General features: G+C 37.6%; 1 protein-coding gene and 1 pseudogene across 1 annotated transcript; both read left to right on the forward strand.

The window, feature by feature from the left end:
- The first annotated feature begins 329 nt into the window (after window positions 1–329).
- LOC137746436 (TMV resistance protein N-like) lies at window positions 330–7,524 on the forward strand. Its single transcript, XM_088680244.1, has 7 exons — window positions 330–1,008; window positions 1,701–2,267; window positions 2,958–3,554; window positions 4,246–5,338; window positions 5,904–6,182; window positions 6,289–6,639; window positions 6,752–7,524. The coding sequence occupies exons 1-7, from the start codon at window positions 515–517 to the stop codon at window positions 7,409–7,411; spliced, it is 4,041 nt and encodes a 1,346-aa protein (XP_088536370.1). The 5' UTR covers window positions 330–514; the 3' UTR covers window positions 7,412–7,524.
- A 907-nt stretch (window positions 7,525–8,431) lies between these two features.
- On the forward strand, window positions 8,432–8,905 carry LOC137748090 (toll/interleukin-1 receptor-like protein pseudogene; annotated as a pseudogene).
- Window positions 8,906–19,780: the final 10,875 nt, after the last annotated feature.

A 19,780-nucleotide genomic window follows, 5' to 3' on the forward strand; every position in this document is an offset into this window, starting at 1 on the left:
GAGAAATACCATTCCGTAGAACTAAGATAATATTGTTATTAAAAAGAAAAAGAAAAGAGAGAGAGACTTGGCTCTTGAGACTGTGAAGGAGTTCCTTCTTAAGGGAGGAGGTTCTCTGCCCTTCTATCCTCTTCTATCTCCTTCTATTTGAACGATCATGGTTAAATCACATCAACATCTTATATTGATTTTTTTATAGAGATAATAAAATTAAAAATAATATGTGAAATGAAAGAACAGATAGAAATGAGAATAAGAGAGTAGAGAATATTTTTTAGGACACATGGACAGTACCTTTCTAATGCGTGGAGGAGTTCCTTCTAATTTTCCCTTAAAAAAAAAAAAAAGGAGTTAATGGACTTTAGCGGACCAACTTTACCTTCCTGTATTGTGTGGTCTTTGTAGATAGATCACAGATCTGAAAGTATTCTTCATCTATGCAAACACAAAAACCTCTGCCAAGAAAAATAATCAGAGCAGACCAAAACAAGTGCAGCAACAAACAATTGTTCTGATGGATACCTCGACGTCCTGGTCTTCCTTCTTAAAACTTTGGAAGTACGACGTGTTCTTGAGCTTTCGAGGTCAAGACACACGCCGGAGCTTCACGAGCCACCTCTACCAGGCTTTGACAAGGGCCGGACTAAGAACCTTTATAGACGATCACGCGCTAGAAAAAGGGAAAAGTCCGGGCATCTCACTGACTCGAGCAATCGAAGAGTCTAAAACCTTTATCATCATCTTCTCACAGAGCTATGCGGAATCAAGATTGTGTCTTGACGAGCTTGTGGAGATCATGGAGTGCAGAAGAACACTGGGTCAAATTGTTGTTCCAGTGTTCTATGATGTCGATCCTTCAGATGTTAGGAAACAGACCGGCACTTTTGCAACAGCTTTTCTGAAGCACGAACAGCAGTTCGATGAGGTCAAAGAAAAGTTACAGCTATGGAGAGACGCTCTGACTGAAGCTGCAAATTTATCTGGTTTTGATGTTGGAAACGCCGATTGGTAAATAAGTTACTTTCTTATTTCCTTTTCTTATTTTGTCTGGCTTTTAAATTCCCAATCCAATTTTTTACATATTTAAAAACATTTATATGTAAAAACCGTATCAAGAAACAATAGAATGATGCTTGTTTGGGATTTCTTCGAAGGGATAAATTTTGTAGCTGAATACAAACGTTTCTTTTCCCCCCACATGGATAGAAGTAGATAAACTGGAATTAATTCTAACTCCCGCATGATGAAAAAAAAGTAAAAGGTCTTAAGAAGAAAATGGTCCTATTTGACCGCTATACATTGCTAACATCAGAAAATGGAATAGTCGGGAATCTCGAGTAATCGGCCGAGCCGCTATAGTGCTTTTGGGACAAAGTTAGAAGTATTTTTGAGTCGTAGAAGCGGTTTCTAGGGAAGTCCATGTCAGATGCTTTTCTAGGAACATGAATTTTTAGTGCAAATGTTAACATATGTCGACTGAAAGCACTTCTGTTCATGAGCAGATTTCTTCCTACATAAGCAATTCTAAATGGCCCCTCAGTAAAATTCGAAATGGTTAGATATCAAAATTTGATGGTATTTGGTGGCTTTGGCTCGTCAAATGCTGAATAGTTATAGTTGAACGAACACATCCGCATCTTATTGTTGCAGTTTTGTATAATAAATCTAACTTTTGCTTCATTTGGACTTTTGACAACCAGCGATGAAGCAGAGTCTATCATGGGAATTGTCGCAAATATCATCGAAGTCTTGCCCCAGAGCTCTGCAGTTGTTCCAATGGATACCTCGACGCCCTCGTCTTCCTTCTTAAAACATTGTACGTATGACGTGTTCTTGAGCTTTCGAGGTCAATACACACGCTGGAACTTCACGAGCCACCTCTACCTGGCTTTGACAAGGGCCGGACTAAGAACCCTTATAGACGATCATGCACCAGAAAAAGGGAAAAGTCCGGGCATCTCACTGACTCGAATCAAAGAGTCTAAAACCTCTATCATCATCTTCTCAAAGAGCTATGCGGAATCCAGATTGTGTCTTGATGAGCTTGTGGAGATCATGGAGTGCAAAAGAACACTGGGTCAAATTGTTGTTCCAGTGTTCTATGATGTCGATCCTTCAGATGTTAGGAAACAGACCGGCACTTTGGCAACAGCTTTTCTGAAGCATGAACAGCTGTTCGATGAGGTCAAAGAAAAGTTACTGCTATGGAGAGACGCTCTGACCGAAGCTGCAGATTTAGCTGGTTTTGTTGTTGGAAACGCCAATTGGTAAATAAGTTACTTTCTTATTTCCTTTTCTTATTTTGTCTGGCTTTTAAATTCCCAATCCAATTTTTTACATATTTAAAAACATTTATATGTAAAAACCGTATCAAGAAACAATAGAATGATGCTTGTTTGGGATTTCTTCGAAGGGATACGTTTTGTAGCTGAATACAAACGTTTCTTTCCCCGCACATGGATAGAAGTAGATAAACTGGAATTAATTCTAACTCCCGCATGACGAAAAAAAGTAAAAGGTCCTAAGAAGAAAATGGTCCTATTTGACCGCTATACATTGCTAACATCAGAAAATGGAATAGTCAGGAATCTCAAGAAATCGGCCGAGCCACTAAAATGCTTTTGGCGACAAAGTTAGAAGTATTTTTGAGTCGTAGAAGCGGTTTCTAGGGAAGTCCATGTCAGATGCTTTTCCAGGAACATGAATTTTTAGTGCAAATGTTAACATATGTCGACTGAAAGCACTTCTGTTCATGAACAGATTGCTTCCTACATAAGCAATTCTAAATGGCCCCTCAGTAAAATTCGAAATGGTTAGATATCAAAATTTGATGGTATTGGTGGCTTTGGCTCGTCAAATGCTGAATAATTATAGTTGAACGAACACATCCACATCTTATTGTTGCAGTTTTGTATAATAAAACTAACTTTTGCTTCATTTGGACTTTTGACAACCAGGGATGACGCTCGGTGTTTCATGGGAATTGTCGCAGGTATCATCAAAATCTTGCCCCAGAGCTCTGCAGTTGGAATACAAGTGCAGCAACAAACAATTTTTCCAATGGATACCTCGACGTCCTCGTCTTCCTCCTTAAAACGTTGGAAGTACGACGTGTCCTTGATCCTTGGAGGTCAATACGCATGCTGTAGATTCACGAGCATGCTGTACATGGCTTTGGAAGGGGCCAGAGTAAGAACCTTTATAGACGGTCGCCTGCTAGAAGGAAGGGAAAGTCCACGCATCTCACTGACTCGAGATATCGAAGAGTCTGAAACCTTTATCATCATCTTCTCACAGAGCTATGCGGAATCAAGATTGTGTCTTGACGAGCTTGTGGAGATCATGGAGTGCAGAAGAACACTGGGTCAAATTGTTGTTCCAGTGTTCTATGATGTCGATCCTTCAGATGTTAGGAAACAGACCGGCACTTTTGCAACAGCTTTTCTGAAGCACGAACAGCAGTTCGATGAGGTCAAAGAAAAGTTACAGCTATGGAGAGACGCTCTGACCGAAGCTGCAGATTTATCTGGTTTTGTTGTTGGAAAAGCCCATTGGTAAATAAGTTACTTTCTTATTTCCTTTTTTTATTTTGTCTGGCTTTTAAATTCCCAATCTAATTTTTTACATATTTAAAAACATTTATATGTAAAAACCGTATCAAGAAACAATAGAATGATGCTTGTTTGGGATTTCTTCGAAGGGATAAATTTTGTAGCTGAATACAAACGTTTCTTTCCCCCCACATGGATAGAAGTAGATAAACTGGAATTAATTCTAACTCCCACATGACGAAAAAAAGTAAAAGGTCTTAAGAAGAAAATGGTCCTATTTGACCGCTATACATTGCTAACATCAGAAAATGGAATAGTCGGGAATCTCGAGAAATCGGCCGAGCCGCTAAAATGCTTTTGGCGACAAAGTTAGAAGTATTTTTGAGTCGTAGAAGCTGTTTCTAGGGAAGTCCATGTCAGATGCTTTTCCAGGAACATGAATTTTTAGTGCAAATGTTAACATATGTCGACTGAAAGCACTTCTGTTCATGAACAGATTGCTTCCTACATAAGCAATTCTAAATGGCCCCTCAGTAAAATTCGAAATGGTTAGATATCAAAATTTGACGGTATTTGGTGGCTTTGGCTCGTCAGATGCTGAATAGTTACAGTTGAACGAACACATCCACATCTTAATGTTGCAGTTTTGTATAATAAATCTAACTTTTGCTTCATTTGGACTTTTGACAACCAGGTTTGAGGATCAGTATATCATTAAAATTGTCGTAGGTGTCATCGAAGTCTTGCACCAGAGCACTGCAGTTGGAATACATTCTTGGGTGCCTGCAGTTGGAATACATTCTCGGGTGCAAGAAATCAGTAATTATTTAGATGTTGGAGGATCAGATGATGTTCGCATAATTGGAATTTGGGGTATGGGCGGACTGGGTAAAACGACGGTTGCCGAAGCCATTTTCAACAAATATCAGGATACCTTTGAAGGTAAAAGTTTTCTTGCTAATGTGAGAAAAGAGAAACTGGTTGATTTGCAAAACACACTTCTTTCTGATGTAGTGAGATCGGGAATCATTAAGGTTCGTAGAGTTGATGAAGGGACCGAGGATATAAAAAGAAGACTTAGCAACCTAAGGGTACTTGTCATAGTTGATGATGTAGACAGCGTGAAACAGTTAGAAGCATTAGCTATAAAATTTTACTCATTTGGTCCAGGTAGTAGAATTATTATAACCACAAGAGACCAGCATTTGCTAAAGATACTAAAAGCGAATATGATATATCATCTACCAGCAATGAATAAAGAAGAAGCTTTTGAGCTCCTTTGTTGGCATTCCAACAATTATCCTATTAAAAAATTTCTTCAAGTCCCAAGAGGAGTTGTTGATTACTGTGGAGGTTTGCCACTAGCACTTGAAATTTTAGGTTCTTATCTATCTGGGGCAAGCATAAGTGAATGGAAAAGTAAGTTGGAGAAATTTAAAAGTCATCATAGTAGGGAAATTCTCAATAGACTTACAATAAGCTTTGACGAGCTAGCTGATGATGACCTGAAGGCTATATTCCTTGATGTATCATGTTTCTTTGCTGGAATGAACAAGGACTATGTCATGAAAATATTGGATGGCTGTGACTTATATCCAGAAATCAGAATCAGTGTCCTCCAAGAACGATGCCTTGTAACTACTAATGAAGATTTCACGCTGGTGATGCATGATTTGCTTCGCGACATGGGAAGATACATTGTGCATGCGGAATCCCCTGATGTCCCTGGAAAACGCAGTAGGTTATGGCATCACGATGATGTGATAGACGTATTGAGGGACAAATCTGTAAGTAATTCCGCAATCAAATTTTATGTCAAACGCATGCACTTAATAAATATGCATATCACACATCTAATAAATTGTATAAGTTGGATGTTTCAACAGTATACAAAACAATGAGTTGATTGGATAGACACCCATATATACTACAGGTTGAATGAAAAGAGGAACAGAGCATAGAAAGGAAAGTGTAGGAGACATGGAAAGAACCTAGTGCATTGAATTATCTCAAATTAAATAACAGAATCATGTATCATATATGTTCTGCTCTTAGATACAAGAGGTAAAAAACCCTGTAGCGGATGCTTACTAAGATACCTAACAAATTTGGACACGGCACAACGGATGTCTGAGCACAAATTATATGTCTTTAACTCAAAGGTACCGCGGCAGGTCATAGGTTGTCTACCTCTCTTGTAATTCATACATTCAATGCATGGTTTTACTTCATGTGTATAAATCATCTTTCCACATGCAGATAGCCTTTTTCTTACTCAGTTTCCTTCCCCCCCCCCCCCCCCCCCCTCCTCCCTCTCTCTTCCCTTTCCTGTTTCTCGCTCTCTCTCAACAGGGAACTGAAGCAATTCAAGGACTCACTTTAGATTTGCAAGAGTCTGACGAGACTAGCTTCAGTACAGAAGCATTTAGAAACATGCATAGTCTGAGATTGCTCAAACTCAATTACGTCAAGCTCACTGGCAGTTACAACAATCTGCCAAATGAGTTAAGATGGTTGTGTTGGCATGGATTCCCCCTGGAGGTCATACCAGAAGATTTTGATCACCCAAACATAGTTGTTATTGACCTCAGCTATAGCAAACTCACACGAGTGTGGCAGGATTCCGATCTGGTATGTTATGGCTGTAACCAATTATTAATTCATTCCTCTAGGTTTTGTAAACATCATGCTTTCTGTCTTCTATTTGAATTTGAATATTTTTCCTTTTATCTGACAGTTGCTTGAGAAGTTGAAGTTTCTTAATTTAAGTCATTCCCATAACCTAACACGATCACCGGACTTTTCAAAAACCCCAAATCTTGAGAGATTGATACTCAAAGATTGCAAAAACCTTCAGGCAATTCCAGCTTTACCAACAAATTTGGAAATCCTGGAAGCGGATGAGTGCATTGCATTGCAAGAAATGCCGGATTTTTCAGAAATGTCGAGGATGAGAGTATTGCACCTGAATCACTCCCCCAAACTCACTGAAATTCTAGGCTTGGATAAAGCATTAAATTGCATGACAAGTATTCATATGGAAGGGTGCACCAATCTCACTGCTTCTTTTAAAGAAGCGATCCTACAGGTCCTCTCTCTCTCTCTCTCTCTCTCTCTCTCTCTCTCTCTCTCTCTCTCTCTCTCTCTCTTTCTTACATGCTGGTCATCCTTTTTTGTACCTGTCTTTCTCCATGGTATAGGGATGGAGTACAAGCGGAAATGGTGGCCTTTTTCTTCCTGGAAATGAAATTCCATCATGGTTTACGCCTGTCGACCCTCAGGGTGAAATAGCGGCGCCGCAAAGTTTTGGCTGTGATTTAAAAGCATTGACTGTGTGCATCATTTATTCTTCAGACGACTCCAAATCTGGTGGCTCTCTTCGCATTCGTGTTGCAAATTATAGCCAGAACACTGTATTTCTCATCTCTCCAATGCGTGCCACTGTATTAACTTGCCATGAAAATTATCTTTGGCTGGGACATTTGTCAAACAATAAGCTCAATGTGAAAGGCGGAGACAAGATAAATGTTGGTGCACACTTTGTAGGACCAGGGACTACTGATGATATTCATCTCAGGGTGAAGAAAATAGGGATAAATCTGGAAAAGGAAAAATTAATCAATGAATATGCGCTCGGCCCTCAATTTATGCCATATTCAAGTGAGTGCAAAGAGGACGGCAATCATAAGGCAGGACACGGTTATGACTCGTCCCATGAGAATCAATCCCGCAAAAGACTCAGGTTGGATCCCAGTGTTGAAAGAAATGCAGAAGAAACTGATGAAATCATGCAAGAAGGAAGCAGCATAACAGAAGAAGAAAAAGGAAGCAGCATAACAGAAGAAGAAAAAGGTTCATAAACTGAACTCGAGCCATTAGTACTTTTGGGACTCATGCTATACTACATATTTCCCTTTGGTATGTAAGAAGTTATAATGTTCTCTTTAATTAATACTTATTTTCCTTTTTTTTATTTTTGGTTATCTTCAAAACATGCTAGCTTTTCGGATGCAATTTTCCTCTTCTTTGATATGGTGGCCTATAGCTGAAATAAGTTGGAACTAGTAAATTTCATGTCTGAAGACTTGTTTCTGAAATGTAGAAAAAAAATGTATATATAAAAAAAGAAAAAAAGAAATATGCACATGCCACATAAGAATTGAGTACTGGCTGTATATTTGGTGTAGCCAAGTTGGCTAGATAAGTTTTCTCCCTTCGACACTTTTAAGTACAAATTCGGTACCATGCAGAAATTCAAAGTTCTCTCGAATAAAAAAATAAATAAATTGAATACTTGGTCAGAACAACAAATGCTTCACCAGAACAATTGGTAGCATGCCGAAATTCAAAGTTCAATCTCGACGGTTGCCAAGAGCTTGTATTCATTCCTCCGATAATATGCGCATGAAATTAAGGGGGTGTATTTGAGAATTTTAAAGAGTTAAATGAATTTATAAATTTATGAATTTTTATGGAGTTTAATTTATTTGTAGAGATTCCATATAAAATTTTGATTCAATTCATTCGAAATCTCATGGGAGAGGTGAGATTTATGGATGCTTAAAATACACTATAAAATCTCTTTAATCCTTTCTAATTCCTCAACTTTATCAAATTTTTTAAAATCCTAATTAAATACACCTGGATTTCTAAAGATTTTAATAAACTATCTTAAAATTCTAATAGAATAGAATCACTTAAAATCTTGATTAAATACTCTTAATTTTATTAAAAAAATTAAAATTTCTCAATATCCCAATTGAATGAACTCCTAAAAGGAAAGTTATATTATCAAACGAGAAATAGAAAGTAAAAGACTATAGACCCACACAATAGAGAAAGTGCCAAGAAATTGAGAATCGTCACAATTACTGATAAAGATGGCCTCCTCCTCCTCCTCAAAATGTAGCAAGTACGACGTGTTCTTGAGCTTCAGAGGCTAAACGCCCAAGGAATTGACGAACAACCTCTACTGCACATTGAAAGACCACAGATTCAACGTCTTTATCGACGAGAACGAATTGACCAGAGGCGAAATTATCACACAAGCACTGAAACAAGCAGTCAAAGACTCTAGGCTTGCTGCTGTCATCTTCTCAAGCGGGTATGCCGAGTCGAGATGGTGTCTTGATGAGCTGGTCGAGATCTTGGCCTGCAGAAGAATAATGGGGCAAATGGTTTTGCCAATTTTCTATGACATCGATCCTTCCGATGTCAGGCATCAGAGGGGTGCTTTTGAGGAAGCCTTCCGGGAACATCAAAAGCGCTTCCCTGAAATGGTGCAGACCTGGAAAGAAGCTCTTAATGAAGCTGCAGAGTTGGCCGGCGAGGATTTTCGTGCGACTGATGGGTGATTACTTACTTCCTTTTCCTTTTTAATTCCTTAATTATAAAATTCAATTGCCAACCTCTGTTTACAAAATGTCGATAAACTGTAAATTGATTTCAAGTAAAGGCTTATATTCTTTGATTTTATGCATTTAAATGCAAAGCTTAAAAACTCCGATATCAGAATACATCAATGCTTGATCTTACTACCAGTGTTCTCAGATCGAGCTAAATCACATCGATTAACGTAGTGCACCTGCGTCACTATATATTCAAATCTTTTCACTCCCAAAAAACAAAAAAAAAAAAAAAAAAAGAATTTGGTAATGATGTGTTGAGCTTTAGAATTTAGATAGGTTGAGGTTTTATCTCACCTATACCATTGTTGTGTAGTGTGACGAATGCATGATTAGGCTTTTGAAGATTAGGCCTTTGTCTCTCACACATTTTTCAATATTTTCAAATGACAAATAGTAGGACAAGGTAGGAATACAAGAATAGAACAATATCCGAAGGCATTTAGCAAACGAACATTTCATTTACATTCTCTAATTGAAAAAGTAACTGTTGATACAGAAGGCAATCTGATGATGCATGGTTTGATTCGTGACACTGGCAAAGGAAATTGTATGTGAAAAATCCCCAGACATCCTTGGAAAGCGTTGTAGATTGTGGGATCACGAAGATGTAAAACACGTATTGAGGACCAAAACTGTAAGTACATTCGCAATCAAATTGCATATTAAATGCATGTTCATAGTAAAGGAGAATTTATATGCATATCCCACATCTAAGAAATTGCATGCTCTGAATGTGTCAAGAGTACAACATACATTATACAATGCATTAATTAGGTATAGGTTCAATGAACAGAGAAATAAGGGTAGACGAGGGAAAGTGTAATAGAGAACAAAATTGTAATAGCCCTGTAAAACAAAACTGAAGTCTAAGCAAACTCTGGCTCACGGAACTAGTGGCTGCAGCAGTTGAAGTTGAAGCAAATAACCCTCGTCTTATTTTACCTTATTTTATTTTGAAACATGCAAGGGAAGAAGTTCAAGGACTTGCTTTAGATTTGTCAGAACGTCACAAGCCTAGCTTCAGTACAGAAGCATTTAGAGATATGCACGGATTGAGAATGTCTTTCTCATGCTCCTCCTTCTTTGCTTGCAAAAACCTGTGAGGAAAAGGAACATTGGGTGGAATGGGGTTAGAATTAATCAAATTTGAACCCAACGTACCTCTAGTGGCCGAATTGGATGCATTAGGGTCCCTAGGTAGTTGCGGCAAGGGTGTTTCTACCCTTGCCGTGGCCTTACTTGCCTCCTCCTCTCCCAATTGCAGCTTCCTCTCTTCATTAAGACCTGTTTTGGATGGGTTGGATGTAGTGCCAACTTCTTTTCCACTTCTCAAGGTGATTGCTTTGGCAGATTCGAACCCTCCCATTGGATTGACAATGGTTGAGCTCGGGAGCTTGCCTTGGTCTCGGAATTGCCCTACAAACTCCGCAATCTGCCCAATTTGCTTCTCTAAGTGGTCTACCCTTTTGTCTTGGTTTTGCATGGCTTTGTTTTGATTCTCTTGCCCCTGAGACAAATTGGTAAGTAACTTAAGAAGTGTATCATTGTCCAAAGACGTACCTTGATTGTTTTGGGCAGATTGGGTTTGGTTTGGATTAGAGCCGTATGGCTTGGTGTAGAACCCCATGGGTTGTTGCCTAAAGCCTCTTTGTTGTTATGGTTGTTGAGGCTCCCTCCACTTGAAGTTTGGATGGTCTCTCCAACCCGGATTGTATGTGTTGGAATATGGATCATTCCTTGGCTGATTTTGGCTTGAAAATCCAATGGCATTTGCACTCTCCCATCCCCCATTCTCAATCAATTGAGGGCACTTTTCCGAAGGGTGTCCTTGGATAAAACATACACCACATACAATTGGTCCTTGTATCTTCATTCCTTCGGCCATCTGAGACACAATAGAAGTAAGACTAGCTAATTGAGTTTGAATGTCGGATTGAGAACTTACCTCATGCACTTGTTGCCGTGAGGGGGTCCATTTGCCCAATTCCTTCGTATTGTTGTGCATTGAGAGCACGGTTTGCAATTAGGGTCTTGGCTGCCATGGGAGTTTTGTCCACCAACGCATCTCCCGCCGAAGCATCGAGCATTTGCCTTTCAATGGGAAGTAGGCCTTCATAGAAGTATTGAAGTAGAAGCTCCTCATTCATTTGATGTTGAGGACATGATGCAACAAGGGCTTTAAAATGCTCATAGTATGTCGGAAAATACTCCTCTTGACTTTGTTGGATTCCCCTAATTTTCTTCCTCAAGAGAATGACTCTTGAAGTAGGGAAGAACTTCTCAAGAAACGCCCTCCTCATGCTCTCCCAAGAAGTGACCGTTCCGGGTGCTAGTTCGTATAACCAATCTTTGGCCTTCTACAATAGTGAGAATGGAAAGGCCTTCATCTTCAAAATATTGCTATCGACATTAATTGGAGTCATACTTGAACACACCACCTCGAACTCTTTCAAATGCTTGTTGGGATCCTCCATGGACAATCCATGGAACTTTGGAATGTGATGCAACAAACTTGACTTCAATTCAAATTCATCGGTTTTATCTTGAACCGCCCTTGGGTATTGGATGCATAATGGTGCGGCATTGTCCATTCCCAAGGCGGAAAGCTTCTTGATTGTACGGTTGTCCGCTGCTATGGCTTGGACCTCTTCTTCCTCCCTTGTCGTGGGCTCCTCTTCCTCCTCAAAGTTAGAGGCCAAACTAGAACTTGATGGGTGAAGTTCTAGGCCTTCTTCTTTCTTCTCAAAGTGCGCTCAGAATCGTCGTCAAAATCCAAGATGTTTGCACGGATAGGTTGAGAACTATGAGTCATAAACTAGTACCTAAAAACAAGAGAAGAAACAAGGTCAGTAGCTAAAACAAGAAGATATGAAAAAGAAACAAAAAGAAACAACGGGGGATTAGCAACTTTGCTAATCCCCTGCAACGGCGCCAAAAATTTGATGTGATAAATAATAGCACTCAAATTAAACCCTCTTTTTGACAATTGTAGTATAGATATAAGTAGGGATCGTTCTAGGCCGGGGATTAGGAGGGATTGTTAATCTAAAGAAAACTGACTCAAAGATACAAAAATATGCTTAAAAACACTTAAACAAACTCAAAGACTCTTAACTAAACTTATATGACTCAAAACAAACTTAAAAGACTCAAAACAACTCAAAACAATCAAAAAGACTCAATTTGAACTCTAGGACTTAATTTGGACGAAAATAGAATTGGTTTTGACTCAAAAACACACTTTAGGATAGATTTAAAATAAGTAAGTAAAGGGGATTTGGTTTTGGACAAATTTAAGAGAAAAACAAGTAATTAAAAGACTTTAAAGAGATTTGGACGAATTTGGGAAAACCAATGGATAATTAGATAGCTAGGGAATACTTTTCCACACATGACATATTCAAACACAAATTGATTTCCAGTTGCTTTTCCGATAAACCATGAACCTCAACACCCCAGATTAACCGTGACATCACTAATTAACCCTCAGATTTTCCTTAAGTTATTGGGTTGGATGACATCATACGACAACCCAAAGCATTCTTCAAAAGTTCTCTACATGACATCATAATAGAGATACAATCAAAAATCATTACGTTCAATGAAAATCATAAGTATTGACAAAGCACTCGTAACTATGACATCATGATACTCATCCTAGGAATTTACTTAACATGATTGTGAAAACAACCTTAACTACTTGTGAATATAAGTTTGTGACGATTATGTGAAACTCCCTTATATTCTAGCACCAAATTCAAGCATGCAAATCAAGTAGGCCTCCCTAATCAACATACAAGAATAAGTTATCCATCAAACGGTTAAGTAAATTGCATTCACAATTTATGAAATCACAATTGGACTTAATCAATTCATATCATAAATATAATCATGGTTTCAAAGCCTCCCCTAGCTAAAACGAGTTTAGTCTCTCATGTTCACAACAAAACAAAGGAAAATTAAATTAAACATTGAAAACAAAAGATAGATTACACCTAAAAACGTTCCAACACTCCAACTTAAATGCACAAACGTCCAAAGCTTCTTCGTCTTCTTCTCTTCTTCCTTGGAAAGTTGCGGCACAAGAGGTCTAGGGTGATTTTGGATGAATTTCTGGGTTGTGAATGGATTTAGGTTGGTAGGGTAGTGCAGCAAAGGTTGGGGATGGTGTATGGATGTTTGGGTGAAGGTATGGAATTAGGAGAATGGTGGAAAGATGAGTTGAAGGCTGCGGCAAAGGGGTTTGTTTCTGTGAATGATGGCAGATTGTGTGTGAAAGTGATTAGGGTTGAATGAGGGGTGCGGCTTTGGTATTTATTTGAGAGAAAGAATCCTAAGGTTTATTAAATTGTTTAGGAAATGATTTAACCCCAAATCCATAAGGAAAAAGAGATATGAAATCAGAAATCCATGGGAAAATGAAGTAACTTGCGGCAGAAATTATATGAAAAGGAATGTGATTTAATGGCATGGATTTAGGCAAGGATTTGGGATAGAAAAGGCATGTGAGGTGTTGCTGAGATTGGGGTGAAAAGGAATGTGATTTTATGACATAGAATAGGAAACAAGGACCTCTCTTGCACTGCAAGGAAGGGAAAGTTAATGGGTTGCACGACAAGGAATGTTAAATTGCAAGGAAAGCTTGGTTTGTGTCCTAGAATGCATAGAAGTCTTCAATGTTGTTGAAACATGACGTCTTTAAGGATTAAGAAAGGTTAAACCAAAATAGGAAACCTTGGCTTAGCTTTCCTACTTCAAGTAGGAAACCTTCTTTGACTAGGAATCCTTTTGTGATTAGGAATCCTAACACCTTTAGGTGTTCAATTTTGTCCATTCCTTTTGCTCCAAAATGCTCCAAAATGCACATTTTTGCTTCTTTAGCCATATGAACCTAAAAACACATGAAAATAGCTTAAACTACTAAAATAACTATGAACTAACAACATAAATGTACGAAAACAAGCTAACTAAGTCACCTAAATATGCTCCTATCACCATCGTCGGCACACTTCCGGCCGGATAGTGGCTCTGATACCAAATTATCACATCCCAGACCCAGTCCGCAAAGTAAAATATTGTCCACTTTGGGGCACGCCTCCGCGGATATGTTCTTGGACTTCCAACCAAAACGCATCTTACTGAGGGAGGTGGGTATGTACATATAAGGCACATCACCTCCTCTTCCCCGGGCGATGTGGGATCTTACAATCCACCCCTTTAGGGGCCCGATGCCCTCATCGGCACACTTTCAGCTGAGGAGTGGCTCTGTTACCAAATTGTCACATCCCAGACCCAGTCCACAAAGTAAGATATTGTCCGCTTTGTGCCACGCCTTCACGGATTTGTTATTGGGCTTTCACCCAAAACACGTCTTACTACGGGAGGTAGGCATGTACATATAAGGCACATCACCTTCTCTCCCCCGCGGGCGATGTAGGATCTTACAATCCACCCCCTGAGGGGCCCGACACTCTCGTCGGCACATTTTCGGCCGAGGAGTGGCTCTGATACCAAATTGTCACATCCCAGACCCAGTCCGCAAAGTAGAATATTGTTCGCATTGGACCACGCCCTCACAGATTTGTTCTTGGGCTTCCACCTAAAACGCGTCTTACTAAGGAAGGTGGCCATGTACATATAAGGCATATCACCTCTTCTTCCCCGGGCGATGTGAGATCTTATAATCTACCCCCCTTAAAGGCCCGACGCCTTCGTCGGCACACTTTCGGCCTGGGAGTGGCTCTGATACCAATTTGACACGTCCCGATCCCAATGTCCCACAGACATCGGGATGGTCATGTGCTGGCCAACACCCAAAGGTGACGCAAGCCTTGTATTTATGCAAGTGCTAAGAACATGTGAAGCATGCACCTAAATTGTAGCAAAATAATAAAATGAGACATAAATAATATTCAACTGCCAACAATGAATTCGCAATAATGCATGACATGTTCAAGTGTACATCTAATTAGAATACAAGCGGAAGATGGAATTACAATGATGTCAAAGCAGAAGAGATAGCACGATGTCGCCAGTAGGGGAATGCCTCGTAGCTCAAATTGTAAGCCTTGTTCCTATGTCCTGAAAGGGGTGCAAAACAAATATGAGTGGACCAAGTTGATATATATATATAATAATGAAATAGTTATTAACATACTAACCCCCAAAGTTTTATGAAAACTAATAGCATAATAAGTGGTAGGTTTTCCGAAAACCCTAGCATGCCATAAAACATCTCATAAAACACATCTCGTAAAAAGTGTTCTAATTAGTGGTATTAGTGTCAGTTTCTCTGTTCTACACATAACAGTGCCCTACACATGTCTGCCCAAAGGTAATATAAGTATCTTCTTCCACATGCACATAATAGTGCCCTACACACGCCCGACCGAAGGCAATATAAGTAACATCACCCGTAGGTAGAACAGTGACCATTAAATATGCACAAAAACATTGAATACAATCTTTCTAAACATAGGTACATATATCTCAAAAACATCTTCATAGTATAAAGTCATTCATCATCTATACTATAAAGAAGTGTGTAAAAACATGTTTTAAATAGTATATCGTCATCCATCAAACACCCTACAAGAACATAGGTTTGATAGAAAATATGGTATTCCAAAATAAGCTCAGTATAGCATGATAATCAATTTCTCATAAAACTTAATCATTAAATCATGCTTTTCATGTATGCATTTCTACTATTAAAACATGTATTTTAGAAAGGATTTGTTCATTGTACTTCGCCGTCGAAGAGCCTCACAAACTAATGAAGAAGGATTTGCCATAATATATGCACCTAAGCACATAAAGTGTACAATTAATAAAACTCTATTCAAATGATTGAATTTGGAAAAAACAGATGTTGAAAACAGGTCCAGGACGTCGATATTAGCCTAGGAAAACAGGTCCTGGACGAAACCCGAAAAAGTCAAAGTTGATCGTTGACTGGTCAAAGTAAACAGTCAAAGTCAACGGTCCGGGTCGATCAAAGTTAACGGGTCTGGTCGGTCAAACCGGTTTGGAGCCAACTGGGTAGAGAGGAGGTCATATGCCTTATATGTACATGCCCACCTCCCTTAGTAAGACGCGTTTTGGGTGGAAGCCTAAGAACAAATCCGTGAAGGCGTGGCCCAAAGCGGACAATATCTTACTTTGTGGATTGGGTTCGGGATGTGACAATTGTGGTGAAGTACCAATGCACTCAGACGAATTGTCAGACAAATCAACAAGAAATTCAACAATAGATTCATCATTAGTAGAAATTAGACAAGGGATAACAGTTGTAGGAATATTAGGACAACTGTGTATACTTCTTAAAATTAAGAACCAAAACCCACATAAATAAGGCATGACTTCAAATGCTAGAAAAAAAATACTGAAATCATGAGCAATAAAGGAGATTTCTGATTCTTTTGGTTGAGAAATGGAAGTACCGATCCAGTCGGACGAATTATCAAACAAATCATCAAGAAATTCCTCGACAAATTCAACAATAGATTCAACACTTGTTATTCATCCAAGTGCATTGGTACTTCCCTTTCTCAAACAAAAGAATTAGAAATCTCCTTTACTGCTCATGATTTTAGTATTTTTTTTCTTTTAGTATTTGAAATCAGGCTCTTATTTATGTGGGTTTTGGTTCTTAATTTTAGGAACTATACGAAGTTGTCCTAATATTCTTGCTACTATTATCACTTGTCTAATTTCTGCTAATGTTGAATCTGTTGTTGAAACTTCTTGTTGATTTGTCTAACAATTCGTCCGAGTGCATTGGTACTTCATTTTTCAAACAAAAGAACCATAAATCCCCTTTACTGCTCATGATTTCAGTATTTTTTTTTCTAGTATTTGAAGTCAGACCCTTATTTATTTATTTATTTTTGGTTCTTTATTTTAGGAATTAATATAGTTCCTAAAATTAAGAACCAAAAAACAAAAAAAATAAAAAATAAGAGTCTGACTTCAAATACTAGAAAAAAAAAATTTGAAATCATAAAGGGAATTTATGATTCTTTTCTTTGAGAAAGGGAAGTACCAATGCATTCGAATGAATTGTAATTGTTAGAAAAATCATCAAGAAATTCAACCGATTTAGCATTAGCAGAAATTAGACCAGGGATAACATTAGCAGGAAGATCAGGATAACTCGATACAATTTCTAAAATAAAGAACAAAAAATAATAATAATAATGATAAGGGCTGACCTCATATATTAGAAAGAAAAAAAAACTACTGAAATCATGATTAGTAAAGGGGATTTATGATTCTTTTGTTTGAAAAAGAGAAGTAACAATGCACGAATTGTCAGACAAATCAACAAGAAATTCCTCGGCATATTCAACAACAGATTCAACATTAGCACAAATTAGACCAGGTATAACAATAACAGGAATATCAGGACAACTCTATATAGTTCCTAAAATTAAGAACCCAAACCCACATAAATAAGGGCCTGACTTCAAATACTAGAAAAAATAATTAAATCATGAGCAATAAAGGAGATTTCTGATTCTTTTGTTTGAGAAAGGGAAACACCAATGCACTTGGACGAATTGTCAAACAAATTATCAAGAAATTCCTCGGCAGATTCAACAACAGATTCAGCGCTAGCAGAAATTACACCAGGGATACCAGTAGCAGGAATATCTGGACAACTCCATATAGTTCCTAAAATTAAGAACCAAAAACCACATAAATAAGGGTCTGACTTCAAATACTAGAAAAACTACTGAAATCATGAGTAGTAAAGGGGATTTATGATTCTTTTGTTTGAGAAAGGTAAGGACGAATGCTCAGACAAATCAACAGGAAATTCATTGCCAGATTCAACGACAGATTCACCATTAGCAGAAATTATACCCGTGAGAACAGTAGCAGGAAGATCAAGAAAACGCTGTACAATTTCTAAAAATAATAACAAAGCCCGACAACAAATACAAGATTACCCACTGAAAAATTATGAGCAGTAAAGGCATTGACGAAATCAGAACATGAAACAACAACTGTTAGTGATCGGCCAATAAATTGAGGAAAGAACGAAAAGAATTGGTATATTTTTCTCTTGACTGTAAGAATTGCCAGAACCAAAAGAACTGGTATATTTTTCTTAAGGAAAAATTAAACAAAACAAAGAATATTGAACATGAAATTCTTCTGAACTGCAAATAATTCTATGCGGCGGTTTTTGTTGCAAGAGGAAATGGCTATGTACTCTGCCTCTGACTCCAACTGAACCCTATGGCTTTGTTTTACTCTGCCTCTGACTCCAACTGAACCCTATGACTTTGTTTTTTTTTAAGGAAAATTAATAAAATTAGTTTGAAAATTTTGAATTTTAATAATAAGGATAAAATAAATGGTATAGTGAATAGTACCATAATTGACTTTTTAGAGTAAAAATATGATTTTTCATTAAAGTGAATATTACCAAAAAATTTTCGTTAAAGTTTCCTTGTTTTTATAACCACAAGTTCAACTTTCAAACTTAACCTAAGCGTCGTAGTATCTTAACCATTGAAAATAAATAATCTAACGGCTGTGCGCGTTATTAGGCCTCGTTGAGGTGGAATTCGATGCATTTTTTATTTACTTATTCGCGTGAAACTCTTCTTTTAGTAATTTTACAGATAAATTATACCATTTTTATTTTATCTCTCGTGAAGGGAAATGGATAGCTTGTCGGTTTGGAAACTCTCGAGAAAAAAAATGGATTTAGCATTCAAATAAAAATTACACTAAATTTACATTAAAATAAAAATTACAGCAAAAGGAATTTCCTAGAGTCTAGAGAGAGACTTTTGGGAAATTACACCAAATTTAGCTTTTCTTTTTATTTTAATTTAAAGTCAACTGCACTCTGTTCCTCTTAAACAAATTGATAAACACGATGAGTAAACGAATTAAACTAATCTAATGGCTCTGCGTGTGTGGTAGAAATATTTCGGACAATTTCTTATACTATCCATTAACACAACTACAAAATGGCATGAAAATAACAGGATTTGAATATATTGTTGTGCGTGGTACATAAGTATGAATTTTTAAAACTCTACAAACTCTCATGAAAAGTATTGATATTTTGATTTTGTATATCCTTGAACATTTGATATTTTGTAGTAATATACTAATGTTTTTCCACTAAGCTCTTATTTTGGAGTATGTAATGTTTGAACAGTGAAATCCGAAGATAGAATTTCACATGATATGTGTTACATTGCATGTTTCAAACCAAATTACTAATGGAGTCGACTAAAAAACAATAATTTTGTACATTTTGTTGTTTAACAAAAATATTAATCAACGAACATTTAATTTTGGATCAAATCTAAACTTACTAAAAATTCACAGAAGAAGTCTCAATATTTGGAGAAAATGTGTAAAAGAAATGCAAAGGAGGAAAAAGAAAGAAATTACGTTGGCCCAAAAGTGAGAAATCCATAGCAAACCAGAAGTGGAATGACACTCTGAAAAAAAAAAAAGGGTAAAGTATAAAAAATTACATCAACTATTAATGTCACGACACTTTCATACCTTATATTTTAAAATATACAATGTCATACCTCATCTTACGAATTTGTGCCAATGTCAGACCTCCGTCAGTTTTTCTATTAATTTCTCTGTTAAATGCTGACGTGGCCGACACGTGTCCCACTCACTAATACAACTGGATTAAAAAATAATTAAATATTCAAAAATTAAAAAAAATATATATTAAATCTCTCTCTCTCCTCTCTCCCACCCTTTCTTGCCTCTCTCTCTTCTCTGCATCCTAGAAGACCCAAAACCCCTTCCTACCCGACCCCCCCGGGACCC

The sequence above is a fragment of the Pyrus communis genome, chromosome 2 (genome assembly GCF_041283825.1).
Source record: "Pyrus communis isolate YQ-2024b chromosome 2, ASM4128382v1, whole genome shotgun sequence".
Classification (NCBI taxonomy): Eukaryota; Viridiplantae; Streptophyta; class Magnoliopsida; order Rosales; family Rosaceae; genus Pyrus; species Pyrus communis.

What these genes read in the sequence shown, in the direction of transcription:
- LOC137746436 (XM_088680244.1), top strand. Translation starts at nt 515, where the DNA reads ATGGATACCTCGACGTCCTGGTCTTCCTTCTTAAAACTTTGGAAGTAC. An exon ending in ACGTATTGAGGGACAAATCT is followed by an intron (nt 5,339 to 5,903) that starts GTAAGTAATTCC and finishes CTCTCTCAACAG; the next exon opens with GGAACTGAAGCAATTCAAGG. An exon ending in TGTGGCAGGATTCCGATCTG is followed by an intron (nt 6,183 to 6,288) that starts GTATGTTATGGC and finishes TTTATCTGACAG; the next exon opens with TTGCTTGAGAAGTTGAAGTT.